The 12,373-nt window shown below is 38.9% G+C and overlaps 1 protein-coding gene across 4 annotated transcripts in view; it reads left to right on the top strand.

Annotated features, from left to right (window-relative positions):
* Positions 1-12,373, top strand: part of PCDH17 (protocadherin 17) — a 195,691-nt gene that overhangs the window by 120,694 nt on the left and 62,624 nt on the right. Inside the window, exon 4 of one of the 4 annotated variants that reach the window (XM_042459788.1) lies at positions 4,960-5,013. The exons of the other annotated variants lie outside the window; for them this stretch is intronic. Within the exon in view, the coding sequence (XP_042315722.1) occupies positions 4,960-5,013 (54 nt within the window). The remainder of the gene's footprint in view (positions 1-4,959; positions 5,014-12,373) is intronic. 4 annotated transcript variants of the gene reach the window in all.

The following is a 12,373-nucleotide window of genomic DNA, read 5'->3' as shown; positions in this document are numbered from 1 at the left end:
ACTGTCTCAGTCATTGCTGCCTTTGCACCCAGTCACATTGGGAGAAGTTGGTCTTGCAGCAATCTTTTGGTTACTGTTTGACTGGCTGCTCAATTGTTGCTCCCTTTGCTTTCTGTCATCCTGGAAGCAGCAACTGAGCAGCTGGCTAAGCAGCAACCAAGAAGCCTCTCATGCATGCCAGCCTTGCAGCAAAGGCCAGTTTGAATAAGAGGTCTCTTGGTTGCTGCTCAGCCAGCTGCTCAGTTGCTGCTCCCAAGAAGCTTCTCCCCAGAGAGGAGGTACTCGCAATCCTTCATCTGGGCAGAGAAAGGCACAGCCAGTATGTGTCTGTGGGATTTACAGAGGCCACATCTTCTGGATTAGAGAGGAGACTTATGTGGACCGGGAAAGGGAAATATTTTAACTACAGGAGCTGCTCTAAGACAAAGGATTCTAAGAATCAAACATAAATACTACTTCCCCAGAGATGACATCATCATCATCATCATCATCATCATCATCATCATCATCATCATCTATTGTATTTATACCCCTCTCTTTAGAAATGATCTCAGAGCAGAAGACACGCCTTCCCCACACAGCTTCAAGTGTCTGCTCTCCCCACCAAAAATGTTTTCTTCTGCTACCTCTTCTCTCAGCCTGTCTGATGAAATAAAGAAGGAACAGCAGTGCAACTCCAACCTGCTAGCCAAGTCCCAGCAAAGCTCACAAACCTTAAGCAGGCCCCAAATTTGAAAGCTAATTTTTGCTGCCATTTGTCTCCTGTCACCATGTGCTCTAATTCTCAGCTCCAGTCTGTCTCAAAATGGTGCCACTCCAAGCCGCAGAAGTGATGTCCTGTGCTCAAGCCTCATGGGAGTTTCCCAGTTGTCACTATTAGTGAAAGATGCTGGTAAGGAAGTAAACTCTTACATAGGCAGGCAAAGAGCAGGAGATAATGCCACACAAAATCATCAGTGAGGCCGTGTGGTGGTTTTCTGGTGACTCTGAAAAGAAATTTCATGCAGTCATCATCCCCACATGGTTCTAAAGACCGCTGGTTCCATTTGTCTTTCTTGCACACCAATACTTTGACCGAAGGCCCATGTGCCACCCCCTTTTCTTCACTGCCTCCCTACTGCCCCACTTTCCCCTCACCACCCTCCTGGAAACTTCCAACACCCTCAAGGGGTCATACCGCCCACTTTGGGAATCACTGCACTAATAGCTCTAATTTATTAAAGACAAAGAGAAGGAAAAGACAGCAGCAAGAGTAATGATGGAGCTTGACAGACCACCCCAAAAGGGTGGGCTGGAGTCACCCATTTTTGCTGCTTAGGGATGCCACAGCAGCCAAACCACATGGCCTCCCTCTGCTCCAAAAAGAACCCTCTAATAGCGGATTCTTTTTGGTGCACGTGGTGGATGCCATGAATGTGCCATTGGTGCACTGTTGTGCATTGATGCAAGTGCAGCGCCACAACTTGCTGATGCTGCACCGCACTTGTGTCATCATGGCAGCCCCCAGGTGGATGGGGCTTCACCATGATGGCATCACCACCGCACGGTAGGGCTCAAGACCATGCAGTAGCTCACAACCCGAGCCCTAAAATTGGCCCCAGACTGCCGCTTCTGGGCAGTTTGTACGGGGCCTATGACACCTTTCTTCCTACCTCCCTCCTGTTCCTGGGGTTTTGCTCTGTGTCAAGAATTGATTTCATGCCTTTTGGAGAACTCTACATAGATACAGTGGTATTCAATCTTGCCAGGTACCACCTGCAGTCTGAAATGGTACTACCCTGTTCCTTCTGAATTCTGAGGTAGTCCATTTGTTAACTGGTAAGCTATCTGAAGAAAGTATGTCATTAGTTAACTTAATCTGAGACAAAGTAGTTGATGTAAAAGTACTTCCCTATTTTCTGTCACACTACTCTTTCAATGTGCTAATTAGTTATCTATCATGGAGAAATATATTTGTTCACTAATTGTATTCTTGAAGGAAGCAATGGCTAATTTTAGCAATGTTCTTCCCATTGTGAGAAAATTTTCAAAAGTTACATAGCTTATAAAGACTATTCACAGTTTGCAACACTCTATGCAAAATTAACACTTTTTGTCCAGAAAATCCTGTTTTCTGTGCAAAAAAAATCCATGTGTGAATTTTCACAGAATAAGTTCTGAACCACAAAAATTCTCTTTAGCCCAGGATTCTCCTCCTCAGAGTTTCCTGACAGTTGAGAATCATGATTTTTGATTATTTTTAAAATTATTTTTCCAATCCTAAGTATGGTGGTCTACCTTTCTTTTATAGATAATATCTTACAATCCATGTAGCTAATATGACAGAGATTGCCTGAGATTTGTTTCACTCTTTAATATATCATTTCTACCCAGAAAATCAGAAGAGAAGCTACTAACCTTTCCAGATAAATTGCAGAGAGAACAGTTTGTTTTTCCTAATTAGAGCGCAGCACACAATCTCTGTTTATTCCAGTCTCCTTTGACTTCATATAAATAGAGCTCAGAATTTCTCTGACAACTGTTTAGCTAACAGCACAGATTTGAAGTATTATAGGATAATGGCAGACTTATTAGATTAACTTTTGCCATAATGTTTTAGTGTCCTGGATTTTTATTTGTAGAAAAAGCTGAGTGTATTAGTTTTGCTTTTGCACACATGTTACTGTTCAGGATGGTTGTTAATGCATGCAATTAGAGTTGTACCAATGTCAGAGGCAATTTTGAGTACCAAAAATGCTACTCGTATGCATTTCAATGCCTTTCATATTAGAACACAACATATTTCAAGCACCTGCTCTTTCATTTTAAGAGACTTTGTCACCATCTTCATTGCATTCTCTGCCTCATCATGCTTGCTACATCTTCCTTGATCAAACTGGTATCCTCATTTCTGCTATAGAAATTATACTTTTCTTTTCTGTGCCGTTTCATAGTTTTTACATATTGATATCATTTTTTAACATGTACCTCTCTGCCTCTTTTTTTTAATGTGGCTTGCTAACTGCATACTGGCTTTTCATTGCAGTTGGATAGTCATGTGCTTCTTACCTGCCTTTTAATTAGGATTCACTGTGTCATTAATTTGATCATAAAAGTGCTTTTCCTACTTACACTTAGTAGTAGCAATAATAGTAGAACTAACAGCAGCAATAGCATTCAAAGTCGCCAATATTGTTATGTAGGCTTTATGTCATTTCATGTAATATGTAGTGCTTTGAAAGATTAAATAAGGGAGACTTTGAAGCTCATGGTCTAGCTTTACACTAGTTAATCTCCTGAAGTTTAGTTAATTTCCTGAAATGAAGCAGGATGGGGTATGGGGTTGAGAGACTGAATAAGTCTCTCCAAGTTTAAGAGAAGAAAGGTCAAAATTTGATGTTATACGGGTGTTGTTGTCTTTCATCATGAATATGAGAATATGAAGTGAATAGATGGAGGCTGTATTACATGACATTCACAAGAATAATCATGGAGGATCTACATAAATTTAACCTATACAATGAAGAAATGGAAATAGTCAAAGAATCCCATACTTCGGATCAAATATGGATCAGAATGGAGATTGTAGCCAAGAAATCAGAAGAAGACTAGAAATGGGAAGAGCAGCTATGAAAGAACTGGATAAAATCCTAAAGTGCAAAGATATACAACTGAGCACTAAATTTGAAACCATTGTATTCCCATCACCATGTGTGCATGTGACAACTGGATAGTGAAGAAACAAGATAGGAAGAAAATCAATTAATTTGAGTTGTGGTGCTGGAGAAGAGTGCTGAGGATTCCACGGAAAGCCAAAATGACAAACAAATGGATCCTAGAACAGATCAGGCCTGATCTCTCCCTGGAGGCCAAGGCGTGTTACAGGCCGCCCCAAAGGACACCCCCGCTTCAAGCTCCAAGGACACCCCGCGGCAGCGGGGAGGAGGAGAAAGGGGCCGCTTGGCCCCTTTCTCCCTTGCATAGCTGGGCACAGCTGTCTGAAGGCTGCGCCCAGCGACGCAAACCAGGAAGGAGCTCCGTTTTGGAGCTCCTTCCTGTTCCGCAGAAAGGACGCATTAAACGCCCACGCGCAGAGTGACAGCGTCACATCTGTGCCGCCTTGTTTGGAGGTGGTGTGTTCGTGATGCCATCATGGCAGTGGCCGTGTGGAACGGCTGCCGCCATTTTGTGCTCGCGGAACGCATACTAGGGTTAGGGGGTGAGGAAGCACCGCTCCTTCCTAACCCTAGTACGCGCTCTACGCGTACTTTAATGGCGGTCTGTAACCCGCCCAAGTCTATCAAACTGAGGCTGTCGTACTTTGGCCACATAATAAGAAGACATGGTTAATTAGAAAATACAATGATGCTAGGAAAGGTAGAAGAAAGTAGAGAGAGAGGAAGACAACATGCCAAACGGATAGACTCAATTAAGGATGTCATGGTCTTGGATTTGCGGCATTTGAGTACAGCAGTGGAGGATAGGCAGTTTGAAGATGTCTCATCTACAGGGTTGCCATGAATTGGGCCCAATTCAATTCTGGCAGTGTCTGAATCATTTTGCAAGACATCTTTTCCAGAGACATATGCTTGTTCCACTACTAGATCATTCCCTCAGGACCATAAGGCTACATCTTTCAGGATGCCTGACTGAAAATTTAAGTCCTATAGTGCTGCAAGGGTGCTTCTTGTTAGGTGACTTCTGTTGTTTAATGGCCAACCATCAATTCTCAGAAATTTTCAAGCCTGATGTCAGTTGTAAGACTTTGAAATATGTTTCAAAAATGTTTTCAGAATATTTGATGCTATGCATAAGTTGAAATGTTGTTCCAACATGCTTCCACGAAGTCTTAGAATATGCACAATTCTTCTTAAAAGAGCTTAGATAGTCAGCATTATGAGCCTTCAATGCTTAATGGGTTCTCACTAGATGCAGGAGATGTTCTCAAGCAAGTTTTTTTCCTTTTCTTTCTGATGGCAGGGGAATTTCCCAGTGTGAAAAATATAAGAAGAATGTGTAACACACAAGGGAAATGTAAGTCAATTAAACGAGTCCTGAAGCACTTTAACAGCTAACCATTTTATTATAACATAAAGCATAATGCATCAGATGCATGAAGTGTTAGTCTCATTTAGAAACTGATATTTCCACGTGCGGCTGTTAACTATCAGGATCAATGAACCTTGAAATGCAAGAAAGAACAGTAGATCTGTCATATTTCTGTGAAGAACCTACATAAAGTAAGAACTGAGCTTTTCATGTACACAACATCTTGATCCTTTTTACTTCTTTTTATTTGTTTATTTATTTGATGAGAAGCACATGGAAATGTCTGTAGGGAGGTACTATGGTGTTGTGATTTGAGTGTTGGACTAGGACACCAGGGGACCCTTGTCCAAATGTTGATGTATGGAAGCCTACTGAGTTAACTTGGGCAAGTCACATTCTCTCAGCCTAAAAGGAGGACAATGGCAGACCTTCATTAAATAAATTTTACCCAGAAAACCCTATGATGGGGTTAGCATAAGTCAACTTGAAGGTGCATAACAAGAACTAATTGGCTAGTTTATCTATGACCTCATATATGTTTTAGTAGGCATGTGTTCCTCAGTCCTTTGTGTGCATGAGATAGCTATATAAGTTACTATCTGAACTTTCTCTAATGCTGCGGAAAATTTAGTTTAGTTCTGAAGTATTCCTGAATGGCTTGGCTGAAGACTAAAGGACACATCATGTGCTCACCAAGCCCATCTCCTTCCTTCACATGGTTGAGGGAGTGTGCAGATGTTGATGAATACATAATATGAATGAGAACATGGTGTAAACCATTTGTAAGCAAGAATACTTTCATTGGATGATAGAGTATGAGTGATAGAGGGTGCAACTGGTCCTGATACTCCTTTTTGTGCAACTAGAATTTTGTGAGGTCTGTGAGTATGTGGCTCTGTTTGAAGATAGAGTAGGCATCACTGAAATGTACTGAAATAGTACGACAAATATTTCAACCACAAAAAAAGATTAGTGATAAAACAGCTAAACTCTGCCATAATTATGTCACAGAATCAATAGCCTTTTGATCTCTGGTTCAACAACTTCAGTTTGTTTTAATGGCATTTGTGTTTGTACATTTTTGGCACACTATTAAACCATAACACCAGTTATAGTGTTATCTGAATTTGTTGTTTCAATACATTATCAGTTCCAGGTTATGTCTTCCAAATAAACAGTACACTTATGTATTTTCTAGGGCACTGGTTCTCAACCTACCTAATGCCGTGACCCTTTAATACAGTTCCTCAAGTTGTGGTGACACCCAACCAGAAAATTATGGTGTTTTAGTTCCTAAGACCATCAGAAATATGTGTTTTCCAATGGTCTAAGGCGGCCCCTGTGAAAGGGCCTTTGGACTCCCAAAGGGGTTGCGACCCATAGGTTGAGAACTGCTGTTCTAGGGAGTGCTTTGGGCATGAAATCTGGGGTTTGTCATTCAGTTGCCTTTAACAGTCTCTGGTATTCCCTCTTTAATTCTAAACTATGGGCTCTTTCTTTGATTCCTGTGTTGAAAGCAGATGAAGATGGTTGGGAACAAAAGGTGGGTTTGTAACTTCAGTGATTTAGAGAGAGCACAGAAATGTAGTGTTTTCCCCTCCCCAAAATGAAAATTTTGCATCACAAAAGAAATGTCCATTAAATATGCACATATTTAGGGCTACTATTAAAGAGTACTTTCACCAGAAACTACAAATGTAATCTTTTGTTATAAAAGAAGCATCCAACATAAAGGTATTTTCTTTTTTAAAAAAATTCAAATGCTGCTACTTATCAGATTCAAAAACAAGATTTGATATAAGAGATGGTTCACACTGAAATTATTTTTAACCTTCTGCTTAGAAGGAAACAGACATCACTCAGGAGAACAAAAAGAGAGATGAATGATTGTATCATTTCTAACTTTTTAAAAAACATATAATTCTGCCCAAAGAAAATATATTTAAAGGATTTCTTTTCATGCTTAATAAAAGACATATGCATGAAGCAGTTTCAGTTTTGGTACAGTTTTTTGGGGGGCCTCGAGCATCAGATTTCCTAGTTTTATTTATTGCTGCTATTCCTTCAGTACTAACAATCAGATTGTGTGTGTGTGTGTGTGTATTGCACATTGTCATTCATGACACATTATGGATTTTATAGACTTATTAATACTCCATGAGGTATTTGCCCCAACCTTCCCAGTTCATTCTTACTATCATACAACTGAGTACAGTATAGCACAGCTGAAAAAAAAAACTTTCATCTGGGTTATGCAAACTTTGCCATGCAGTACATTGCCTATGGTTCCTTAACCATGTGAAGGCAAAACTAAGATGGAAATGTCATTTAAAAATTGAAGTTCCTCCTTTGATGACCTACTATGGAATAATGAAACCAGACACAGAGAATAAGGACCAATTTGGATGCATCCACACTGTAGAAATAATTAAAGCATGGCACTGCTTTAACTGTCATGGCTCAATAGTATATAATTCCAGAAACTGTAGTTTTGTGAGACATTTAGCCTTCTCTGTCAAAGAGCTCTGGTGCCACAAAAAATGCAATTCCCAGAATTCTATAGTACTGAGTCATGACAATTAAAGTGGTGTCAACCTGGATTATTTCTGCAGTGTGGAGGCATCTTTTTTTGACCTACAATCTATTTATGTTGTGATGATCCTGGAAAGGATCAATAAAGGCGAGCAATCCAATGCAGGTTCAGCTGAGGCCAGGTGTCACTCCTGGATTATAATACCTCAGCCTTCCTTTAGGCAAAACACCTGACACCGGGGTAGTCCAACAAACTGGGTTGCTCCCCAGCTGTCCTGCTGGAAAGCTGAGGGCTCCCACCCAAGCTGCAGGATTGTACAAGTGAGGTAATCATGTTTATTATGTTTAATGCATTGTTTTTAATGTTACTTTGTTAGACATTTCTTTCTGCTTTTTCTCCTTCTTCAACCACTATCTACCACTTTTCTTTTTCATTTCCTTTTGGCAGTCATCACATGCCTTCCAAAAGGAATTTGCAGTAAATATCTATGCAGGAGATTTTCATTAGTATCTTTTCTAGGGGCTTGGCTGTATGCAAATATGAACGATACTCATTTGTTAAGAAGCTCTGATTTGATAATAACTAAAGCACAAACATTCAATTTCATGTCAACAAAGTCAAAATTAAAGAATCAGTGTATGTATGCTATGAGTTTGTGTTTGAAGGGAGAACCTATAACACTTGGAAAGGAAGTGACCACAGCTAGATATTTTCCTGTGACTTCTTGAATTAAATTTGTCAGTCAGCACCACAGCTATAAATACTTTTTAATAAACATTAAAAGGATTTGCTCAAGAGCCTTGGGTGGGGAACAAGGAGGACTGATGATGCAGTAGTTTTCTTAGTTAAAACTTTTTACAGGCTTACATGATGACAACTGCCAGGCAAAACATTTTGTTTGTTCCCTCAGCTAGATAAAAACCCTTAAAACCTTAATGAGGTTCAAATAGTTTATCTCTTTTATTGTTGTATTTGAAGTTTGATAAATTGAGAGTACATTGCTCTAAAAACATTAAAAAAAGAAAGACAGCAGTATATAAATGTTTAAAATATTTGGTGCTTTTGTTCGAGTGGAATTTTTTCATGAGGATAAAATGGCTCTGTATGAAAGAGAGAGAATTAAAATATATATTATTTAGCATAAAGTAATAAAAAATTTGGGAGAAAGTAGATTGTGTGTTTTTAAAAAGAAAAAGATCAAAACAAACATGTGATTCATGCATAAAAATTAAAATCAAAGTTGAGGAATACCTTTATTAGAACCACTGAATTATCACAAAATAGATAAACTTTTGAAGTTTCCTATTTTGTAATGTTTTATTGGTCCTAAAAATGACACTATGTACTTCTGCTTTCTAAAAAGATTTTAATACGATAAACATATGGCAGAATCTTGTTGTTTCACATTGTTGTTGCACAAGATCTTACATGTGCAGTTGCACTTCCTCAGCACTCAAAAAGCAAGTCAGCAGCAATGGAGTCAACAGAAGAGGGCCTCCTGTTGAAGAAGGATGCCATGGTCCTTACCATATATTTCCTAGATACTTATAGGGGCAGTTGTGAGTACTGACACTTTTGGAGGAATGACATAGACTAGTGGTTCTCAAAAGGTGGGGCAGGCCCCCCTGGGGGGAGCGCAAAATTTGATCAAGTGAAATGTGAAGCTTGAAGGTCCTGGTCCCTCCTGCTCCTGCTCTTCTCAAACTTTTTAACTCAAACATGTGTTGAGTTACTGGATTTACTTAAATAAAACTGTTCTACTTTGAAGAAAGTTGTTTCCTTGTAAAATGTTAAAACATGAATATACATGCATGTGCAAATGCAAATATGCACACTGATGTAACTTTTCCCCCCATATACAGTGCAACCTTGTTATCCACTGGGGTTTGGTTCCATGATCCCCCGTGAATAACAAAATCCATGGATGCTCAAGTCCCATTAAATATAATGGCACAACAAAATGTTGTCCGTTATATAAAAAGGAAAATCAAAGTTTGATATTTGGAATTTATACTTTTTAAAAATATTTTCAAGCCGTGGATGTTTGAATACATGGATTTAAAAATCCGTGGATAAGGAGGGCTGACTGTACTGCATCAAGGGGGAGTATGACTTTCACATATAGATGTAAAGAGGGAGTCCCAAGGGTAAAAGGTTTCAGCTGGCTAAGACAATCACTTCTACTGTGATACAGGTAATTTTCAAAACTATCCCTCTCAGAGTCCCTTGTTGCACAGAGAGAATGAGAGAGAGCGAGATCTGCAAAGCATTGTTTGAAACCAGCAGCCTTCTCCTGCTAAAACAGTGGGCTTCCATACCAGTGCCTCGGTGTTTGTGTAATCTCTAATAATTGTGATTTTTTTCTCATTTGAATAAGAAATATTAATACTGTATTGTACAGTCGGCCCTTCTTATACATGGATTTTTTATACACGGATTTAAGCATACACGGTCTGAAAATGTTCCAAAAAAAGTATAAATTTACCTTGATTTTCCATTTTTTATAAGGGACACCATTTTGCTATGCCATTATATTCAATGGGACTTGAGCATACACGGATTTTGTTATACACGGGAGATCTTAGAACCAAACCCCAGCCTATAACAAGGGTCCACTGTATTTATTGCCTCCTCTCAATTTCTTTTCTCTCTGACCGTAAAGTTTACAATCCCAGCTAGTATATGTGTGTGTGTATGTGTCTGTGGACACTACATGTTTCTAATGGAGTTGACCACAATCCATTAAAGCTCATTCTGCAATAAAATAATAGTCTTTAAGGTACCACCAGACTTTTTAACATGAAAATTACCTTTTCAGTGTAGATGTTAGTTCCACTGTATTGTGATCTTCTGTTTATTTTCAAGACAATCTACGTACAATCAAATTAACATTTATTTCATAAATAAAAAAGACAAAAAGAAGAAAAAGAGAGAAAAGAAAAAGAGAAAAGAGGCATGTACCTAATACAGGATAGAATTCTGAACCCGCCTCTCAATCCTGACTGTAATAAAAATAAAAATAAAAGATTTATCTTTCCTATAAATCTCTGTAGCATTCCTCAAAGGCTTTTGATATGTTGAAATTATCCATTACAAAGTTACCTTCTTTCCTGATCTTTGTAACATATTCTTTATGTTTTTTTCTATTTCAACTTATAGGAGAGCTACTTAACAGGTTTTATTGTGAATCCAAAGTTCTTTTGCTTGAAATATGGTCGTTTGCCATTCATTTTCTGGACTGTAAACAATGGGGACTGTTGTCAGAGTAATTTAATCTTTTGCTGGGAGAAGACTTGGTAAAATATAATTTCAGATTGAAAAAAAGAGAATATGAAAGCATGTGATATACAAAAACTTGTGACGTACAAAACATGTGATATACTGATATACAAAAGACAGAATTTAGAAGATAAAAATTAAAAAAAATTCTGAGTCTCTTTATCAATTTTTTTCTTAATTTTTATCCTCCAAATTCTGTGTTTTGTATATACAGTAGACAATTACAGATTTCCAGTAGAACCAACAGGGTCACACTCCCCTGTCTAGTTCCCTGCATAGTTCAGCCACCAAGGTAACCAAGGCTGTCTCTGTTCCATAGCCAAGTTTGAAACCCGATTGAAATGGATCTAGATAATCTGTTTCATCTAGAAACCCCTGGAGTTGGGAAGCCACCACATGTTCCAGTACCTTGCCCAAAAATGGTAGGTTGGACACCGGTCAGTAATTATCCATTATCCGCTTTGATCTACCCTGGAAAAGCGGGCTATAAATAAAAATTATTATTATTATTATTATTATTATTATTATTATTATTATTATAGTGGGATTCAGGGATGGCTTTTTTAACAAAGGTCTCACAACTGCCTCTTTTAGGCACATTGGGACTTTGCCTTGTTGAAGGGAGGCATTGCTTACCTTCTTCAGCCACTCAGCCAGCCCCCTCTGGCCTGTTTAATCAGCCAAGAAGGACAAGGATATAAGACACATTCAAAAGTTTTGCCTATGTATTCCTTCAATTTTCTTGTCAATAACTTCACCAGAGCTGCAGTTCTTCACCACTGTCTGCTCTTCTGGAACAGCTATTTACCTAATTTGTAATCATTATTTTTTTTTTTACTTTAACTCCATCATCATAATTCTATCTTGTGTTTTCCCAAATCTTTAACATGTCAATTTCTTTGAGTTATTGGAGATCCCCTGTTCATTATCTCTTCTTTTTTGAAATATGATTTCCGTATAGATTATTTAATTGTTTAAATGTTGAGATTCCAAACCTATATTTCCAGTCCAAAATGCCATTTATTTTTATTTAATTTCTGGGTGAACTGTTATCCATCTCTCAACACTTAGCTTCATTTTTCCACTTTAAAATACTTTGTCTATTTAGGCTGCACTTTGAATATTTGCATGGCAGGCTATACTCTCTCAAGCATAATAAATCACCAACCCACAATGAGGTGGGTAGGTATCTCTATCCTTGTTCAGCACTGACCATCCATGGTCCTTGTTTAGAGAATCTTCTGTCTTGCCAATATTAATGAATCTTCGTGATTATTCTGCTTTGCAGTTTGGAATGTTGTAATTTGCAGAGAAAGTTTCTACCAGACATCTCCACAGCCTACTTATGACCTGGGAAGAGACTGTGGTGGGTTACAAACGGCCCTCAAGGGGCCGTTTTCCCACCGCCGCCATTCGCTGCGTAGGGAAGCCCCAGCTGCCAGACCGCGAGGCTTCCCCGCGCAGCAAAAAAAGAGCGGTGAAATGCCGCTCCTTTTTGGAACGCGGAAGTGGCACCGCGAGGGGTGGAGTGCG

The sequence above is a fragment of the Sceloporus undulatus genome, chromosome 3 (assembly GCF_019175285.1).
Source record: "Sceloporus undulatus isolate JIND9_A2432 ecotype Alabama chromosome 3, SceUnd_v1.1, whole genome shotgun sequence".
Lineage (NCBI taxonomy): Eukaryota > Metazoa > Chordata > Lepidosauria > Squamata > Phrynosomatidae > Sceloporus > Sceloporus undulatus.
The sequence above is the reverse complement of the archived record's forward strand: the minus strand, read 5'-3'. Positions and strand labels throughout refer to the sequence as shown.